Raw genomic sequence first — 20,350 nt, 5'->3', positions numbered from 1 at the left:
AATAACTTATCTTGTTTTATTTTTATGAAATGACATAGAAAACAACCTACATATTAATTACTCTGTAGTTTTAGCATGACTTGATGTTACGATCTCAACCTGATTAAGAGTTGGCATGATTTTGTATCATATCACTTAATATTAGTAGACAATTTACAAATTATAACGAAATATTACTAATAATAATAAAAAGCTATCGAAAATTCATTGAATTCATATAATGAGAGTATAATATTGAAGATGGTATTTAAATATATTTTACTTTCCTTAAAACTATAACTTTTTACAATCTCGTACATATACGTTGCATTGACAAAGATAAAAATTTTAAAAATCAATAGTTATATTGAAAACAATTTATTTGATTTAGCGTGTTAAATTAAATAATAACTGTATTTTTTTTTTTTATACATAAATATCACCAAATTTTTTAAAACCAATTAATCAGGCCTTGAAAAACCTTACAACACGAACAACATACTGCCTACATATAGGACACTCGGACATTTGTTTTCCACAATTAATACAACACGCCATGTGTCCACATTCCAATATCACACATTCTATTGGAGCATCCAAACAAATTTTACAAAGTGCATCCTCGTCTGCCGTTTCGATAACTGTAAATACACAACTAGATAATAACTGTCTTATGAAATTTTATCATTTTAATACTTTATATTGAAACATTTACAACGATATTGCATTTGCTCGAATATTGAAACTAATTTTACGTAATTTACCTGTTCTAGATTTTTTATATTCTTCCCATAATCTACAAGCTCTGTCTAGGAGTTCACATCTTTCAACACAGCCTTTAAAGTCAACTCTGTTCATACTCAGTAAATCTTTAAGCTGTTTTGGGCTTAAATTTTCTAAATCTGACAATTCTTTTATATCTGACAATTTTACAGTGCCCGTCCACTATAACAAATATGGATGATTTAGTAAAACAATTATCAATCATTAACCATTGGTACAAAATGAAAAAAAAAAAAAAATTGAGTACCGTTAGTATTTCAGAGCACATTCTACTACTCTCTTGGATACCTTCAGTGTTAGGTACCTCCAACACTTCATCATGTTCAGTTATCACAGGTTCAGGTCCTTGGTTTCCGTCAGTTTCATGATTTTCTGAAACTTGAATTTCAATATCGTCCTCCTCAGATACTTCCTCAATTTCAACATGGTGATCTACTCTACTTGCCACTGGTTCTTGAACTTCTTCGGGGGTAGTAACATGGCCAACTGTTCTTTCATTATTTTGTGGACTTCTAGATCGACGTACCGAAGAATTTTCATTTGTTTCAAGTACTTCAGGACGATTTGACTGCCTACTTAAGTATTATGCTATTAATAAAAATCTACTTTTGCATGAAAATTCAAATTGAATGTAATAACATACCCGTCATTAGATTCTGCCCTATACTCATGGAATCCTGTTCTATTTTCGTGAGTATTTCTTCTGTTTTCGTTTGCTTGGGTTTGTGGTGTATTTCCTATTCTATCATTGTTTCTTATCACATCGGTACCATTAGCAAAAATAATTAGTAAATTCACCAAATCTTCTTTTTCTAGAGCCATCAAGTATATTAAGTATAAGTTCAAAAAACTTTAGACTTAATGATAATTTTAAAAAATAATTTAATATGGTTTTACATATTTGAAACTAGACTAGGTATTTGACAATCACTCATAAACAGAAAATCAAGTCACACATGAAAAAAATTTACCTATGCATCCTCTAAGAGAAACTTTCTTTGCCAAAAGGTACTGTCGCAAATATTTGGATCGCATTTGCAATATTTGGCTTCTTATAAGAGGTCTGCGAGAGAGCATACTGCAATTGTCACAGCTCAATATTCTGTCAAAGCGCCTTATGACGCATTCTGTGCAAAAATAACGTAAGCAGTCCATACATTGTTTCTGAAATTGAAGACAGATTAACGTGAAAAAAAAACCAGTGAAAAAAGCTTCGGTTATTTAAATTCTTGCTGACTCTATACAGAGTAAGGAGAAAATCTTGCATAGGGTGCTTTTCATAAAGTATCACAGCTTCACAAATAACAATGCACTTAACGACTTGTGCAATCGTTTGAGTCAGTATAAATATGTTGAAATTACGTTTACTAGTACTTATTAGGTATGTTGTTTTTTTTTTTAAAGTCAAGCAGCTACACTGTTGTTGAAAGCCATTGTCAAGGACGAGAGGAAAAAAGACGTGTACTTATCAGGTAGATGCGCAAATGACACTTACTTTTCTCTTGAAAAGGGAAAATTTGATGGAGCAAGCCTCGCAAGACATGTCGACATGAATGCCTTTGGTATACAGGCGTAGACGCGTTAATAAAATAAAGAGACGGATTAGTAAATAAGCTTCCTCTCCTCCTCTTCTCTTACTTCCTTCTATATTTTTGAGGTTAGATCATGTTACGCTCGAAAACTTTTCTGTTACTGCAGTTTCTTGCCATCTAACCACCTCCGAAAAGAGTATAGGTCCCCTTCGCCGTTGCTGATTTTAATATGATGATACTATTGTTTAAGGAATTGTTGATTTTCCAACGATCTGCTTAATGTTGTAAGGGTTCGGTGTTTTTCTGCAATGTATGTACATTTGATGACATATGTTGTGTGCACTGTTCGATATTCTTACAGAGTATATATATTTTGGGATTCCAAAAAGGTCACGTGACTCTTGCGATATATATAGTCACTTGGGGGAAAAATAACACAGGCCTTATAGGTGCAATTCGATGTTTATTTTTTTTACACGTTCAACGATTATACTACGATGAAAGTCTTTCAATAACATATTTTTGAGGAGATGACAATACCTTAGCTATTTTTTTCCAACTCAATTAGTCTTTTGCAACTTGAAACTTTCCTTTGAAAGTGCGAAAACGCACATTTAACCTGTACGAAGTTCTCCCGTTCCCGACTATATATAAGAAAACAAGCGGGATTTTGGTAAGGATTCCCAACATTCCCAACCCAATATGTATACGTATAGGTATATAAGGATACCTAATTACCTACAGGTATACTCTTTTTTTTGAATTGAGATTTGAGATTCACACATGCTACTTAGTTACTTACTGTAGACGAGACATGAGTTATGAATGTTATGACGACTCTCTTAAAAAGTCTCTGTAGTAAGTATGTAATCTTTACCCTATTTAATCTTTAGACTCTATGTTCATTAAAAATAATCAATGTGTTGATTAGTGATAATTTTGAAATTGCAAATTTTTGAAGTTTTGAAAAAAATATTTTTTTCCGATTCAATGCAGTAAGTACCTTTGATAAAAGTACTTAATATCGGGGACCGAGATCCAGCGCTCAATACTTACTAACCTTCCTTTACAAAAAAATTTTTGTTTAAACCATCTTTTTAACACCAATTGGTTCAGTCCCGGTTCTGCACCTGTATGTAGGGTTCTCAGGGTTTTCCGTTTGGTTTTGCCATATATAGGTATAGGTTTTGTGGATAAAAGTACCGAACCCAAAGAGGGTATGAACGAACTTATCACTTTTCTGCTTTTGGTGATAAATAATCTTATACAAAACAGTACTTATAATTAATTACGGTGACAATAAATTTAATACGCTAATACACTACTGCAGCATAAGTATGGTCACTTATAAAATGAAAAAAAAAACTATATCTCAAAATTTTTCGGTTGTACTATTGCACACTGCCACTTATATTGTTGAAGTGCATCAAGTTATGAAGTATCTATAACAGGACTGAAGGTCTTGAAAATGTTTTTAAGACATTACTTATGTGCCGTTGACAATAGTTATTAGTCATCAACTGTTATATTATATGACGATGTGTCATTCCACTCTCCTGATTACATACGTGCGTGAGGAGAAAATTAAACATTTGATGTGGTGTAAATGATTAGATAACACATGACAGGCCAGGAAAAAAAGAGTAAAATCGCAAAAAGGTAAAATGTTTTAACTCCATTTTTTTTGCTTATAAAAATGATCAGGTGATATAGAACAAAAAATATGTAATAGCTATATACGAACCTGCATTGAATCATTTTGATTCAAATGTTATTTATGTATATTATTCGTTAGATAAGAGTCATACAAACAAAATTTAGTGGTTCATATGTTTCGAAGTTATAAATAAATTATACCTGTAATAATATAATGACTTTCCATAGCTAGTCACAAATTGTAGAAGTTTTTTTAATTACGTACGAAGAAAAACTCGTCTTTTAACAAAATTAACATTTTTTTAAAAACGTTTTTACTACAGTTTTCAAGTGAACAGAATGTATCATACAGTTGAGTTGTATTTTTTAAAAGTTTATCAAGTATGTACGTAGTTTTATTAACAAAATAAGTAAATGATAATCTATTGTTCATAAGGGATATATTAAACAAAATAAAACGTTATTTCACGTTAAATCGTAATGAACAACGTATTAAAATAAAAACTAAATAAGATTAAGATGGTATTATTACGGAGGTCATAATCGTAAATTTTAATTAAAATAAAAACTAAATAAGATTAAGATGGTATTATTACGGAAGTCATAATCTTAAAAATACTTAACTTTCATGGAGTATTTGACCGATACATTACGACTGTAGTTGTGCAACACATTATTGTTTAATTTGCGCACAAAATCATCGAAAAAGAAGGGCTGCTGATGATGTTGCGTTGCAGACCTACTACTACTTGCACGCCCAACATCACCAGAACCTTTATCACTTTCCTTAGCAAATATTTCATTGCGCAGATCGTTTTCATTGTAAACGTTGTGCATCTCAGGAATCATCATCTCAATATCCGAATCATCATCATCGTCAAGAATACTACTGGCAAAGGAGTGCTGGCGATAATCGTCCGAATGGACCGACAACCGTGCCTCTTTTTCTCCGGGAGCTTCGAAGTTATGAATCAGAGGCGACTCTACGTAACAACCATTGCCTGCTGCAGTTTGACGATGCTGATTACGATGAGGATCCATAGGTGATACAAGTCCGCAATGATTTTGTAAATAAATCGGAGTTGAAACGTCCATATGTTCGCGAAACTGAGGCTGCAGATGATGATTCGGTAGCGGGGAGGGTTGGTAAAAGCCAGCATTGCCATCATTCCCGAGAAACGAAGGTGAAGAAAAGTCCGAGATTTCACTGTAGGATATACGCTCGGGAGACGAGTCCTTGAAACGAACGACGGACTTGCGCCCGGAAGGGTGAGCGTTTGCCTCGTGTATCGGAGTTTTCTTTGGAGTGCTCTGGCCGATCGGACTGCCTGTCGGAGTTGACAAGAACAAGTCATCGTCGTCACAGTTGTCAAAGTGATCGTTGCCCCCTACTGCAGTACAACTGATGGTCTTCAGCTCAGTGTTGCATGTGGCGTTGGCTGATCTGTAGAAAAAAAAAAAAAAAAAAAAAAAAATGTAGCACATGTGTATATACCGATTTTAGCGTTTTTCAGTCAACCAATACGATAGACATTTGTAATATATATAGTTTCGCACTTGATACTTTTGGAGGGTGGCGTGACAGCGGGGAAGTAACGATTGGCATTGACAGAGGTGACGTCTTTCACCCAATCGGCAACGTGGCCGGGCGTGTACATTTTCCTCGGAGAAGACTTGATCGGAGTTACGGCAGTCGTCGTCGTGGTGTCCATTGACTCGACCGACGTAATTTTATTTAAATTTTTCCACCTGGGGTTCTCAGACGCGGCGAAAATCGGCGTGTGCGTGGCCGTAGTTTTCCACTTTGGGTAGACCGTGTCGGTCCTGCTGCCGATCGCCAGAGTGGGCTGGCCGATTTCATTGGACTCATTGGCTAGGCTCTTACGAAATTTGTTCATTATTTCGATCGATTTTGCAAAGGCCTTCGTGGTGTATTGGTTTTTCGCTTTTCGGCCGCGCTTAGCTCTGGGCTTCTTGAAGGTCGTCATTTCGTCCAGCAGCAGGGTGTTGTACGGGTTTTTCCTTCTACGATAAATACGAGTGTTGAAAACAGGTCACTATCTTTTTTTTTTTTTTTTTTCGCTTTTTTTGATTTTACATGGATATTATTATCTACACTGATTTACATTTTGTTATTACAAAGTTCATTTTACTCACAATAAACACCAATAATTGTGCATATAAGGTGCCGTGATGGCAAAAGTCTTTGTTTTATTAACTTTATTTCAGCATGTATCAGCTCATATCAGCTATACAGTTATAAAAGTATATACAGATACAACTAAATGAGTATAGAAATTTTATGTTCCCTATACGTAGCTGGATTTGTTTCAAACAAACAATTAAAAGAGAAATTTTAATAACTTTGAGGTATAATTGCTACTTGTACAGCATGCTTTTGGGGTACTAATCCAAACGCTTTCGCTACTTTGCAAAATTAATGTATGAATTAATATTCATTGATCGTTTGTACGTTGATGGTTTTATTTTTGGGCCGAATGATTCTAAGAAAGTTTACCAAAACATATATATATTTTTTTTTTCTTTTTTTGAGCAATTGTTGTTAAGTATTAAACGTGTAACTTATCAAGCTGTAGTGACGAGAAACGCGATTTATACCACTAAGTATTGAGAATTTGAGATCTCTGCAGTATGCAAATTGTGTTAAAAAAATGTTTTATTTTTACCTATTATTTTTATTATCCTATACCTAAAAAATAAGAAGGGTACAAAGCTTCAAGTCTGAATCTTATTGCGCGTGGAAAAAGTTTGAAATGAAAAATTTAGTGAAACACCGAGTGCAGCACGAAGGTAAAAGTGTATTTGTCTTTTTTTTTTTTTTTTTTATGTATACAAACGTACCCATGCACACGGTACTTTCACGTTTAATGATAAATCTGCAGTAAAAGTCACGTGATTAGGTTTTAATCAATCAAATCATGAACTTAACATTCGCTCTCTTTCTCTTTGCAGAAAATGCCGACTTATTCTCGTGAGCAGAGCACGTGACCCTGATGGACCCTAGGTGCATTCAGCCGCAGGTTACAAGGTTACAAACTAACTTGTTCAATTACAAAAGTTCTACAACCATGTAGTTGCAGTTGTGGTACTTTTGGATTGTAGTACTTAGGGCAAAGGGAAGGGAGGCCAGTGCCTCTCAGTCACGTAACGTCAGAGATGAGTTGAGAGATGAGTAGCGGCTACCTGCAGAGATTACTACTTCTGCCGGTACTATAGCCGCCGCCGCCGTAAGCCGCAACATTGCAGTTTAGTTGGGCGCTGGTCCGCTGGCTGTTAGACGAAAACGAGATCATCCATCATCCATCTTGTAAGTAAGTACTTGAGTGTCTTTCTCATCGTTTGCAATTGCACTCATCCCTCCTCATCAACGCTCAAGTTCTTTGTTTGTCTATCGACTTTTTCTCTCAGCAGTCATAATTCTGGTAAAAATTAAACTTATATTCATATACATATAGTGGGTAGATGCACTTTTTTGTAACATAATGAGACCTGTTTAACAAAAGATTCACCGACTTTTTGCGCGTGTTTCAGGAATTGAAATTCTCAACCTACCAAACAACCGTGGCGAAATGGCTGAGAAGCAACAACGGTACATGAACAAACGCAAGAGGCAGAATGATGGCGACAATGAAGGAGAAGAACGTGAAAGTGAACAACAAGTGTTGTGCAAGGATAAGGAATACGATCTTGAACTGTTCAACTGCATGAATCACATGCAATTTGGAACTTGCGACGTCGAAGATATGAAAAAAGTAATTCTGACCGTTGGTTGTCGAGACATCAAAGTGTCCGACATTACCGCTGAAGATATTGAGTGGCTCGACCAAAATTTGGAGGTCGCCTATTACAGCCACAACAACGTCAAGGTCACCGATGTCACCGTACGAAATTCCAAGCACACAAAAGCATTTAACCTCAATATTGACGTTCAAAAATTTGTCGAAAAAGGTTTTGTTAAACCGTACAAACTGAACTTGTACAACAAGGGGTCTTTTTTCAAAACTCATCGTGATACGTCTCGTACGGGATTGTTGGGTACGTTGATTCTGATACTGCCTACCAATTACCGAGGCGGTGAATTATGTTTTGGAAATTTCCGCGTTGAAGAGCATCTACGACAAGAAATGAACGTGCAGGGCAAGATACGTTTTATATATTTCGACAACAATTTGGAACATTCCGTTTCCGAGCTGTTCGACGGCAGTCGAATTTCGTTGGTTTACAATGTTTTCGAAGATACTAAAAGTGCTAATTATCATTCTAAGCTTAAAATCCAAATAGGGATGCCGCAAGATTGGTTGGACAGTATGATTAATTACGCTGTGGCTTTTTGTACCGGTAAAACAAATATTTTAACAGGATGTTTTAAATACCGCAACGATATGTTCGAAAAAATGCTGAAGACACTCAAGTCTAAATTTCCCATAATACCAGTTTCTGTTGATGTTGGTCATCGTAAGCAACCAAATAAATCCATCGAGTCGATTAAAGAGGTCTATGAAATCGGCGAGGCTTATGAATCATATGAGTATCCAGATGACCGTTTGTCGTTTGAAGATTTTGTCAAGAACACGTATCAAGTTGAGCATTACTTGTTTTCTAATCAAAGTGTAATGACAGAAAAGTCAATTACTTATGAATACCAGCATGGTTACGTAGGGAATTCACCCGATATCAGTGAGGATGAAATACCAAGTGCCACCGGTTTTCTGATAAACCCTGTTGAAGATTAATTCATAACTTATGATATTTGTTTGTATTGTCATTAATCCCATTTCTCAGATCGCAGTGTATTAAGCTTTAAAATAAAAATAATTTATGAAAATCTATGAATCCTTTTTATAAATCAATTATTTTAACATCATGTCACACATTTCGTAAGGTTTCGCGCTTCAAGATTTTGCGACCTGCATGATGTTACATTTGCTGCTAAAACAGTAGACCCATCCAATAATTCTATCCCTTTTCATCGTATGCTACCTATAAGTACATGTTTAACAGGCTCTTTTGTTTCCTTATACCATACCTTTACTGCAGCAGCAGCCAATTAACTAGCTAATACACGCAGTATATGCGCAATTAATGTAATTAAAACGGTTTCACAAAAACTCTAGCCAAATACGCTTTCACCATATATATGCCTATATTTATTATTACAAATGAAAGTTATATTCAGTTCAATCATCGTCACAGCTAGTCTTATTGTTTATTGATTATATTGTATGTATTCATTTTACTTGATTTCCATTTTCTGTTTCACCTGCTCCTCGACCTCTGCAAGAATTCGGTTGAATATCTCTTCGCTGTCGTCGACGTCGTCCTCCCCAAAAATCTCGGCGTATTCCTTGCAGATGTTGATATCAATGACAGGTCGTTTTTTATTTTCGCCGCTCGTTTCGGTCGTTGGCTGCTGACAGCCTTTACCTCTAGCCAGCTTATCTTTGGAATTGGCGTCTTCGGTGCGATCACTATCGGCAAGGTTGTAGGTTTTTTTTACCTTGATTGACTGGGATTTTTCGACATGTTGGTCATCGTCCATAAAGCTGTACCGAAGAACTTGCTGGAGGATACTGCGTTTATCGGATTCCACCTGACTCGCAAACGTCTCACTGTCGATCGGAGTCGTAGTATTCAGTCCTGGAGTGTTCATTTTGTTCAAGTTTTTTCCACTGAAACAATATGGGGTTACTGCATTATTAATCCTATTATTCTGTACGTACTCATAAGGAAAAAAAAAAAAAAAAAAAAGAACGATCAATAAATGTAATCCAAAACAAGAGAGATTCTCGCATAATCGCAGCTATTTAAAAATCAAAGTTTACAATTTGTTTTTAAGAATTATCAAGTGTGATTCTCATTACCACTATAATCACATTTATAAATTTCACAATTACCTTAATGTAAATACGCTGTTGAACTTCGAAACGCACTTTTGGACTCGACTTTCTCACTCAATTTTATAAGCTTTAATTTTTGCACCACCCTATAGCACAACCACCACTCGTTCGAATTTGAAATAGCGCTCCGCCATTTCGTCTTCGCGCGCGCGCGCGTGTGTGTGTGTGTGTGTGGAGCAACGCGTTTTATTCAAATTCATAATTTTATGTTGATTCATAAACAATTCGAATATGAAACCTAATAATTATTATTAGCCTTGTACGTTAATTATCAATACTACGTATTGTAATCAATTTGCTTAAACATTAAATTGGTGTTTTTTTAAATAGTGTGGCATAATAATGTACAGTGGTCGGTAGTATAGAATACTGCAGTAGTATTCATGCAGATAAAAAGTAACCTTGAAACTCCAAACAAGCTGAACCAAACCTCCAAAGTCAACCGGTTCTATTCTCGACTTTCTCAAGAGTTCGAATACGTTCAGTTTTTTGAGTGAGAAGATAAAAAATATACGTAAACAAATAATTTTAGATACTTGTTTAGCAAAGGTTCAAGAAAAAAAAGTTTAATCTCCTCCTGCACGCTAGAATTGAACCAGTTATTATATGAAAAAATGCAGCTGAATACGCTTAAGGCCAGACTGCTACCTGTTCTGCGTTATCGGGTCAGCGCAACAACGTCCAGGTCGTTGTATATTAGTAGCAGACCTCAAACAAGGCTGAGTCGAGGTTCAGCAATTGCTCAGCAACTAGCCTCTGAACGATCGAGGCTACCAATTTCCCTTGGTTACCTTAGAGGAAACTTGAGGGAATGTCGACAGAGTGCTGCAGCCGTCACCCTCAGGACATTCTCGACTCAAAGTCCATCTGATACAGATCCACCAGAGTTAGTGACTTGGTTTATAAATTTATTTTTCATTTTTTTTCTCGAGATATTTTGATGGTTTTTGATTTTTTGTTAATGATGCAATCAGATCTGATAAGAGATAGCAGTACCTTCTATGGGTTTATTAAGTCTATTCTTGCTTTAAAATAAAAATGTAATCGAACGTTTTTCTGAAAGTTCAACGACACTAAATGTAACGTTACTAAATTTTTTTTTAACTTCGTATACAGGAATGGTGAAGCTCTTCCTCAATCAAAAGACTTTCCAGCATCAGTACCAGCAACAGTTGTTGTGCCAGAAGTATGGCCTTATGTTCCAGTAATTGCAATCAGCCGCAATCCAGTTTTTCCAAGATTCATAAAATTGATTGAACTCTCTAATCCTATTCTGATTGATTTGATAAGGCGTAAAGTCAAGTTGAATCAACCTTATGCAGGAATCTTTTTGAAGAAAAGTGAAGAGTAAGTTTTTGAACAAATATAATGACTGGGAGCTATCTGGATATTATTTTATTTTTCCTCTGCAGTAACGAGGCTGAAATCGTGGAAAATATTGATGATGTTTACTCTATTGGAACTTTTGCACAAATCCTTGAAGTTCAAGATTTAGGAGATCGTTTGAGGATTGTGGTGATGGCTCACAGAAGAATCAAAATCATTGGACAGATGATTGAGGATGAAGCTCCAAAACCAATTGGTAAGATTCCTCTTTCAGGTAATCAATAAATTTCCACAGAGGCATGAAAAAACAATTAGATTTGATTTATTGTAGTTAAGGGGACGTGATAATTATAAAATAAAATCCTGTTTACAATTTTTTATTGGTATGTCTTTGTTTTGAGATAGATAGGATGAAATTGACGTTTCCTCTATATAATACAACAATTAACGTCCCTGTAGACGACACAGTGGCTGGAAGTAAAAAGAGTCGAAGGGAGCAAAGGCGTAAAAAATTCGAAAACCGAATAAATGAGCAGGCTGCAGAAAAAATTCCGAAAATAGTTCCTGTGGCTGTGGATGAAAAACCAGTTGAGACACCTGCTGCAACTGATGAAGTTATTCAACAGGCTACAGAAATAGCTGTGGATTCAGCTGATAATAAGGAGAAATCTACTCAGCATGTACTTATGGCTGAAGTTGTTAATGTAACTCATGACAAGTTCCGACAAACTGAAGAAATCAAGGTATGTGTCAATAAGATTTTTAAGAATTTTAATCAAAAAATTTAAAGGAAACGTATTTTTGTATTTTTTAATTCTAGGCCTTGACTCAAGAGGTTATCAAGACAATAAGAGATATTATAAGTATGAATTCCCTGTATAGAGAGTCACTTCAACAAATGCTGCATCAAGGACAAAGAGTTGTAGACAATCCGGTGTACTTAAGCGATCTTGGAGCAGCACTGACTGGAGGAGATGCACGTGAGCTGCAAGAAGTTTTAGAAGAAATGGATGTCAGTGTTGAAATTTTAAAATTAAAAAAAAAAATTTTCATCTTGAATTTCAATTTATGTTTGAATTTCCTAGATAACTAACAGGTTAAGATTATCTCTTGCTCTCTTGAAAAAAGAATATGAGTTGACCAAGCTCCAGCAAAAAATCGGTAAAGAAGTTGAGGAAAAAGTCAAGCAGCAACATCGAAAATACATTTTGCATGAACAGTTGAGAGCCATCAAACGAGAATTAGGTTTGGAAAAGGACGATAAAGACGCTATTATTGAAAAGTATCGGGAAAGAATCAAGGATAAAATTGTTCCAAAGGCAGTTATGGAAGTGATTGAGGAAGAACTAAACAAATTTAACGTTCTTGAAAATCACAGTAGTGAATACAAGTGGGTTTTTTCTTATTATTACACGATACTACCGCGTCACATCTTTCTTTGAAAAATAATTTTTCACGTGATTTTACAGTGTTTCAAGAAACTATCTTGATTGGCTAACATCAATGCCATGGGGTGTGACGAACCCCGAAAATATGGATCTTGAAAGAGCCAATACAATTTTAGATGAAGATCACTATGGAATGGAAGATGTAAAGGAAAGAATAAAAGGTATTACGAAAAATTTTGTTTGTGCATGTAGTTGATATAAATGTTGACGTTTCTCTTTTTATTTTTTTATTTTTTAGAATTCATATCGGTCAGCCAATTTAAAGGGTCAACTCAAGGAAAAATACTCTGTTTCCACGGTCCACCAGGTGTGGGAAAAACGTCGATAGCAAAATCGATATCTCGAGCTTTGAACAGAGAATACTTTCGATTTAGCGTTGGTGGTATGACTGACATTGCAGAAATCAAGGGCCATCGGAGAACATATGTAGGAGCTATGCCGGGCAAGATTATTCAGTGTATGAAGAAATGCAAGACCGAGAACCCATTGGTTCTGATTGATGAGGTCGACAAAATTGGCAAGTAAGTAACTTACACAATTAACGTCTATTGAAAGTACTTTTCTTTTTAAAAATAATTTTTTCGTATGATTTATGTTCGTCTAAGGGGTCATCAAGGTGATCCAGCCTCCGCTCTCTTGGAAATGCTCGACCCTGAGCAGAACAATGGCTTCCTTGATCACTATCTTGACGTTCCAGTTGACCTTTCCAAAGTACTTTTTATTTGTACAGCCAATATAATCGACACGATACCCGAGCCTTTGCGCGACCGTATGGAAATGATTGAGATGTCGGGCTACGTAGCTGAAGAGAAACTATCAATTGCCAAACAATACCTTGTACCTCAGTCAATGAAAGATTCTGGACTGTCGGATGAATGGGTGCGCATTGAGGACAGTGCATTGAATAAGCTGATAAAGTTCTACTGTCGTGAATCAGGTGTGAGGAACTTGCGCAAGCATATCGAAAAAGTGCATCGGAAAGTCGCTCATAAGCTTGTAAAAAAAGAGGCAGATAAGTTTAATATTGGTGGTGAAAATTTATCAGACTTTGTGGGCAAGCCCTTGTTCACCCATGATAGAATGTACGAAATAACTCCTCCGGGAGTTGTGATGGGTTTAGCCTGGACAGCTATGGGCGGTTCCACGCTATTTGTCGAGACAGCCATGAGCAAGCCTGGGGGCAAAAAAAATGAGGGATCTGTGGAGGTAATTTTAATTACGTCTAAATTGTTTTTAAATTTCTGAATATCATTGTAGATAAAATTTTGAAAACATAATTATTTCCAGGTAACGGGACATCTTGGTGATGTAATGAAAGAATCAACTCGAGTAGCTTTAGTAGTGGCTAGAAACTTCTTGCATAAAATCGACCCTGCAAACACAATACTTTTTGACGAACACTTACATTTGCATTTTCCTGAAGGCGCGACACCTAAAGATGGTCCTAGTGCTGGTTCAACTATTGCCACTGCCTTGATATCGTATGCCACAAATAAAGCAGTACGTCCAAGTGTTGCCATGACTGGTGAGCTCAGTACTTTGGGCAAGGTCTTACCAGTTGGTGGTATTAAAGAAAAGACAATTGCTGTAAGTGATATTATTACTTAATTATACATTTTAATTTTCAAATTGAAGAGCTACAATGTTTCTTCTTCTAGGCCAAGCGAGTGGGTGTTAACTGTATTATACTACCAGATGAAAATCGGAAAGACTTTGAGGATTTACCAAAATATATAACAGATGGTCTGGAAGTTCACTTTGCTAGTAGTTACAAAGATATTTATAGGATATGTTTTGAGGAAGAAACTAGCTCAAAAGTCTCTGAACATCAAAACGACGAGTTTACTACAACTTATGAATCTAAGCTACAAGCACCACTACATGCTTAATTTTTTTTTACTCTTAAGCACGTTCGTTAGTACATTTTAGTCATTTGAAGCTTTTTTCTGTTTATACTGCGCGTTATAGAATACAACTTGATTTTTTATACTTATGAACTTAAAATGTATGAACCAGTTGATGCATTTCCGATAATTTTTATTTACTTATTCGATTTACCAAAACTTTACGAGTCAAATCAACAATTATTAAATTATTAATTGAAAGAGAGATTTCCTTAAAATTAAAATACGCATGCACAAACTAAATGACAAAGTAAAAGATGTGTATTTTTGAATAGTATATAATCGTATATATGTCGCGTTAAAGAGTTAAACTTTGTAAATATGTACAAAGACCAATGTCCTTAGACCCATTTGTTACTGCGTTAAAGTGTCACTCTATTTTAAGTACTGAATTATTATAACTAATTTGGAAGACTTTGAGCTTTGTACAAAATAAAATAAAGTTATCCTAACTATAGTAATTGTTTTATTCATTTTTAATTTATTTCATTCCAATAGTAGTTTTACTTCTTAGTTTTAAATCATGGAAGGTTTAAAATATTTATTTATAGAAGTAATATGCACGCGCTAAGTATAAAATGATATAAAAAATGTAAATTATGTCAATTTCAAAGAAAATTCTAAGAAAGTTAAACTATAACCAATATTGTAAGCTTCATCCAGTTTTTTAAATAATTGATAAAGTACATGATTTCGTCCATTTGTGTCATACAAGTTCAATGTTGAAGAAAAAAGATTTTACATTGATAGAGGAATAGGAATTTTTTTAACGATTATTAAAACGAATAATCTTTTTTTATAAAAATATATTTAGATAAGTACAACACAAATCTTATATCACATAGTCTTAAATGGTATTTAGAATTATTTTTGTATAATAAGGACCATTGTCTCATTGGCATAGTACAACCAAGTGTTACCTTGGCACTTCCATCTTGCTAAGTCTTATAATAAAATCGCACAATCGCATCTGAACTTGGATGTCCATGGGATTGTTGGTAATATAAAAGCCAGGTACGCCAGCTTTTTCTAAAGTACTTTGCTGATCTGCAACCTTCTGATCAAGCTGTAGCACCAGTTTCATATCCTGCTGCTTCAGTTCGTCCTTATGTCTCTGAAACAGAGCCTGCTTGACAGGCTCTTTTTCGCCTTCAGTTCTGAGCTCAGACAACACTTGTTGACTTTCGATTTGTTGTTGATTGATAAGTTGCAACCTCTGTTGAAACAAGTGTTTTTCCGTTACGTGTTGTATTTCCATCAGCCCTTTGACGATTTCGAAAATGGTATCGTTGAGTAAGCTGTTGGCCAAACCAGACAATAGTTCGTATGGGAGACGCATTTGGTACTTTGGTGGTAGTTCACTAGCCATCAGCTGGAGTTGCTCCATCAGGAAATACAGCTTCCTCTGCAGATCTTCTGGAGTTGGATTGTCTATGTCCATATTTCATGAGATTTGGTTGTTTATAGGTACTATACTTGTACAAATAGGACACGTCATACAATAAAAATCACAAAAAAATGTTTAGTCGATTTAATTGCATTTATAATCATATTACACTCAAAGATTACGTGCTGTGCAAGAGAACTGATGTACATATCAACCTCTTGAGGTTATGTATATCAAAACAAAAATAGACCAAACACATAAAATCCCGATGCACACAATACCTATTTATGCAGGGCACGTTCTGAAATTGTCAGAGAATTCACTATACTTATTATAAATGCTGTAATATTTCTGAAATTCAAAATTTCTGGCTGAGGGCCATCGGTAGGTAAGTACATAATTTAATTAACTCAAATAGAACATAAATAATCGGTTCAAGCCGTTCGAGATTTGACAGAAATGTCTTTATGTTAGCCAAAAATTAAACTGAATTTAGGTGAGTCACGATTTTGTAAGTATAATATTAAGTAAACCAAGTTTCTTTATAGCCTCGTATTTATTAGCTAATTTGCGGCATTGAGCGTCCGCGCCTGTTCCCCGTCATATTTCCAAAAATATTTTAAAGCTTTTACAACACATACATACGTATGTATAGTACCGAGCTTTGCGTAAGTTTATAAATAATCTGAAATTATTAAATTTAAACTGATTAACAATATTTAAGTCCAAGAATACATCCTGTGGAACAAATTTCCGTAGAAATCATTATTTATCGGTTAACAATCGGTAGTGTTGTTATTACATGTTACTTTATGTATCTTTAAATGTCTCTATCTGTTATGATTTTTAAATTTTAAAATTTAAAACCCATTGACCGTTGCTCCATCTCGGGAGTTTCGGTTTTTTTGTTTATTTATATTATATGTACATATACTACCTGACCTGACCACTGCTGTCACATGACCTAGCTCTCCTGACTTTCAATTCTTCATTTTCATTGGCTGGACGCCGTGGACGCTGGACTGGACTGGACTGGACTAGACTCCGTTTCCGTTCTCTCTCTCTCTCTCTGCGCCGCTTTTTTCTCTCTTTCTACATCCCTTGTTGGCGCGCGCGCGCGCCATCGCGCCATGTTATCGTTGCGTTGCTCCAGACTCTGCATTGCAGACTTGAGTTGCAATTTGTGACTTATCCAGTCTTGTGTCGATACACACGAGATATAGAGTACAATAGACCAAAAAGCCGGAATTTTCAATTTTTTAGCCATTAATTTTACTACTTTGGTCGTTTAAACTATTGTTTTTATCGAAAGGTAAGTGGAGTTTTGTGTTTATGCGAAAATAATGGCCTTTTTGAGGATGAGACTCGTGCTCAGATTCCTCAGGATGCGGCTTTTGACGGTTACAAAAACGAATTACTTAATTATCCCGGAATCTCTGTACGTGCGCGTACGCTTCATTACGCGAGTTCAATTTAACATTTTTTTTTTCTTTGACCCATACTTCATTTCGCGACTTGAGCTTGTTTATTAATTGGCGATTTTTTTTTTTTTTTTTTTAAATCTGTCAAAGTCTTTTAACGGACAACTAGTGCATGTTTTAATTTTTTGATGTCTTTCGGGCGAGAATAAGTACATAGTCGTGTTTATTTGTCACGAGTTAAGCTAATAAGTGGGTACACTACACATGATTATTTCGTGTGTTTACTCATCTGATCTAAAATATTATTGTCTTTGACATTGACAACAGGACGTTGTTGAAGGTATCCCCTTCAACGTGAAAAAGTTTTCTTCGCGCGACATACTTTATTTTCCCTCATATTTCTTTCTTATTCATCAGAGTTAAAACACATGGTTATCCTTGACGCCCGTATACTTATCCCGTAATATTTCCTTGCACCGATTCGGTTTAGGTTACGTTGCATTACGGATTTTTTTGCCGCTATTTTACTTCTTTGTCTTGATTGTTTTCAGTTACCAAGATGCCTGCTCCAGATATGAACGCCTCGCGAATATCAAAATTCAAATTTCAAGGGAAGCCTGATGTAAGTATGACTCATTTACACATTTTTTTTTTTTTTTCATAGTTAGTGTCTGTGAATTTTTTAAGACAAGTAAGTACATGCAATCTTTATATTCATTTGATTTTTCAGGAAGCCAGAAGGAGGAGAGCCGAGGTATCAGTAGAACTGAGAAAGGCTCACAAAGATGATCAATTGCTGAAAAAAAGAAACATCGACATTGACGAAAATGAGCCTCTCAGTCCACCCAGCGCCAAGTCGCCCGTAAATATGACTATCGATGAAGTCCTCTGTGGCATGCAGTCTGATAACGAGATGGTCCGACTTCAAGCTACTCAAGCATGCAGAAAAATGCTTAGCTGTCAAAAAAATCCGCCAATTGATGAAATGATCTCCAAGGGAATTGTTCCTATTTGCATCGAGTTCCTCAAGCCCAACAATAGGTATAAGCGATCTTATGGTTCTGTCTATCAAAACATTGAATAGAAAGACAATTGATTCTTCATTCTTGATAACGTATATATTTGTTACCGAGTTTCGTCTCTAAAACCATGTTATAGCATAGTCTGAAATACATTTTTTAGTACCATGCTCCAGTTTGAATCATGCTGGGCACTCACCAACGTTGCCTCAGGAACATCTGAACAGACGCAAACTGTCATTAAACAGGGTGCCATTCCTCTTTTAATTGAACTTCTAAAGTCACCAGCCTCGAACGTAGCTGAACAGGCTATTTGGGCTCTGGGTAACATTGCTGGTGATGGACCTGGAGCTCGAGATCTCGTGCTTAAGGAAGGAGTTATAAATCTTCTGGTCTCGCTAGTGACACCCGAGACGTCTCTGTCATTTGTTCGCAACATCGTTTGGGCTTTGTCAAATCTATGCCGAAACAAAAACCCCTCGCCTAATTTTGAATGCGTAAGAGAGGCATTGCCTCTTCTCAACCGTCTTTTGAATTATAACGACAAAGAGATTCTCAGTAATTAATTTTTTTCTGATTAATTCATCATATCCTACTCAAAGGAACTTGTGACAATGAATTTTACTTTTCAGGTGATACTTGCTGGGCTCTTTCATACCTCACAGATGGGCCAAATGAAAAAATTCAAGCAGTCATTGAAGCCAATGTCGTACCCAAGCTAGTGGAGTTGCTGGCGTCTCCTGAAGTTACGATTCTCACACCTGCTTTACGAGCAGTAGGCAATATTGTCACTGGAAGCGACATACAAACCGATACAGTAATTGCACATGGTGCTTTAAAACATTTCGGAAACCTATTATCGCACAAAAAAACTAATATTGTTAAAGAGGCTGCATGGGCTGTTAGTAATGTGACAGCTGGTAATGTCGAGCAAATACAGCAAGTCATTGACGCTAATATCATTCCTCCTCTAATCAACGTTATGCATCAGGTACATTTATATTATTTTAAACCAATTATGTCGTCAATAAATTAACTGTGTTTAATACGAAATAAGTTATTGTAATAATAAAATTGGAATTACTAATAAATTGAATTTTCAGGGTGATTTCAAATCAAAAAAAGAGGCCACTTGGGCTATAACAAATTTGACTTCCGGAGGTAATGTCAATCAAATTGCTTTCATAGTGCAGTGCGGTGCCTTGAAGCCATTGTGTGATCTACTCGACTCCAACGACGGCAGGTGCATTTCAATCGTTCTAGATGGCCTTAATTATATTTTGACTGCTGCAGAAAAAATGGGCGAAACAGACCGAGTAGCTCTGATGATCGAAGAAGTTGGAGGTTTAGACCAACTTGAGTTGCTTCAGAGACATGAAAATGAAGAGATTTATGAAAAGGCTGCTACCATGATTGATAGATTTTTCTCAGAAGTTGTTAGTATATTTTAATGTCTGAAAATCAACAAATGCCGATATTTAATAATTCCAATTCCTATTTTTATTTTCCAGGAAGGAGATCAAAACATTGCTCCAAGTACAAATATACATGGTCAAGTCGAGTTTCAAGCAACACCTGTCACGCCACAGGGTGATTTTAATTTTTAAATCCAACAAGTTGCAGTGTACATAATTACGATTTTATTATTGCTAAACAATTTCACGTAGAAGAGAGGTCAGCACAAGCTTATATTTTTAAGAACGTTTTCTATTTACTGAGTTCCGAAATATTTATTTGTTATCGGTCATAAAAATTAATTAAAAAGAATTAGTGATGTTTATGTTAGGAATTAAAATCATAAAAAAATGAATTCTTTGAGGCTGGTCTGCATATGGAAAAATTTGTAACTGTTAAAGAACTTTTCCTACTTTTGTAATGAATTAAAATTTATCAATTTGTGAAACATTGATACCGTTTTCTTTATCTCCGTATTCTCAAATCCTTTTTTGATACTGCCATGTAGAAATATTGGTCTGC

General features: G+C 35.6%; 6 protein-coding genes across 8 annotated transcripts; 3 read left to right on the top strand and 3 right to left on the bottom strand.

Moving 5' to 3' along the window:
• Window positions 1-4: 4 nt before the first annotated feature.
• On the bottom strand, window positions 5-2,637 carry LOC106640366 (E3 ubiquitin-protein ligase RNF34). Of its 2 annotated transcripts, none has more exons than XM_014354374.2 (6): window positions 2,258-2,637; window positions 1,734-1,926; window positions 1,406-1,574; window positions 1,010-1,337; window positions 744-924; window positions 5-620 (listed from the first exon to the last, which is right to left on the bottom strand). In XM_014354374.2, exons 1-6 carry the CDS (start codon window positions 2,303-2,305, stop codon window positions 445-447), a joined length of 1,095 nt encoding a protein of 364 aa, XP_014209860.2. In that variant the 5' UTR covers window positions 2,306-2,637; the 3' UTR covers window positions 5-444. The 2 variants fall into 2 exon arrangements, with proteins under 2 accessions (XP_014209860.2, XP_014209861.2); XM_014354375.2 differs by having other exon boundaries at window positions 1,010-1,334.
• Window positions 2,638-7,310: 4,673 nt separating this feature from the next.
• On the top strand, window positions 7,311-8,754 carry LOC149375988 (uncharacterized). Its single transcript, XM_089591629.1, has 2 exons — window positions 7,311-7,393; window positions 7,503-8,754. Exon 2 carries the CDS (start codon window positions 7,541-7,543, stop codon window positions 8,702-8,704), a length of 1,164 nt encoding a protein of 387 aa, XP_089447755.1. The 5' UTR covers window positions 7,311-7,393; window positions 7,503-7,540; the 3' UTR covers window positions 8,705-8,754.
• Window positions 8,755-9,160: 406 nt separating this feature from the next.
• On the bottom strand, window positions 9,161-9,957 carry LOC149375987 (uncharacterized). The gene is made up of 2 exons (XM_089591632.1): window positions 9,866-9,957; window positions 9,161-9,640 (listed from the first exon to the last, which is right to left on the bottom strand). The coding sequence occupies exon 2, from the start codon at window positions 9,619-9,621 to the stop codon at window positions 9,205-9,207; it is 417 nt and encodes a 138-aa protein (XP_089447758.1). The 5' UTR covers window positions 9,622-9,640; window positions 9,866-9,957; the 3' UTR covers window positions 9,161-9,204.
• Window positions 9,958-10,291: 334 nt separating this feature from the next.
• Lon (lon protease homolog, mitochondrial) lies at window positions 10,292-14,952 on the top strand. Of its 2 annotated transcripts, none has more exons than XM_014354418.2 (11): window positions 10,292-10,754; window positions 10,985-11,215; window positions 11,281-11,450; window positions 11,654-11,937; window positions 12,015-12,206; window positions 12,280-12,584; window positions 12,664-12,803; window positions 12,881-13,163; window positions 13,248-13,848; window positions 13,930-14,229; window positions 14,301-14,952. In XM_014354418.2, exons 1-11 carry the CDS (start codon window positions 10,483-10,485, stop codon window positions 14,529-14,531), a joined length of 3,009 nt encoding a protein of 1,002 aa, XP_014209904.2. In that variant the 5' UTR covers window positions 10,292-10,482; the 3' UTR covers window positions 14,532-14,952. The 2 variants fall into 2 exon arrangements, with proteins under 2 accessions (XP_014209904.2, XP_014209903.2); XM_014354417.2 differs by having other exon boundaries at window positions 11,600-11,937.
• A 436-nt stretch (window positions 14,953-15,388) lies between these two features.
• Window positions 15,389-16,526, bottom strand: gdl (gonadal protein gdl). The gene is made up of 2 exons (XM_014354453.2): window positions 16,103-16,526; window positions 15,389-16,016 (listed from the first exon to the last, which is right to left on the bottom strand). The coding sequence occupies exon 2, from the start codon at window positions 15,985-15,987 to the stop codon at window positions 15,463-15,465; it is 525 nt and encodes a 174-aa protein (XP_014209939.1). The 5' UTR covers window positions 15,988-16,016; window positions 16,103-16,526; the 3' UTR covers window positions 15,389-15,462.
• A 514-nt stretch (window positions 16,527-17,040) lies between these two features.
• Window positions 17,041-20,278, top strand: Pen (karyopherin subunit alpha). Its single transcript, XM_014354424.2, has 7 exons — window positions 17,041-17,245; window positions 17,906-17,976; window positions 18,085-18,395; window positions 18,537-18,931; window positions 19,006-19,364; window positions 19,477-19,809; window positions 19,885-20,278. The coding sequence occupies exons 2-7, from the start codon at window positions 17,914-17,916 to the stop codon at window positions 19,978-19,980; spliced, it is 1,557 nt and encodes a 518-aa protein (XP_014209910.2). The 5' UTR covers window positions 17,041-17,245; window positions 17,906-17,913; the 3' UTR covers window positions 19,981-20,278.
• The last annotated feature ends 72 nt before the right edge of the window (window positions 20,279-20,350 follow it).

Source organism: Copidosoma floridanum, unplaced genomic scaffold (genome assembly GCF_036245765.1).
Source record: "Copidosoma floridanum isolate Cflo_tuat_1 unplaced genomic scaffold, Cflo_Japanese_pri ptg000001l, whole genome shotgun sequence".
Classification (NCBI taxonomy): domain Eukaryota; kingdom Metazoa; phylum Arthropoda; class Insecta; order Hymenoptera; family Encyrtidae; genus Copidosoma; species Copidosoma floridanum.
The sequence above is the reverse complement of the archived record's forward strand: the minus strand, read 5'-3'. Positions and strand labels throughout refer to the sequence as shown.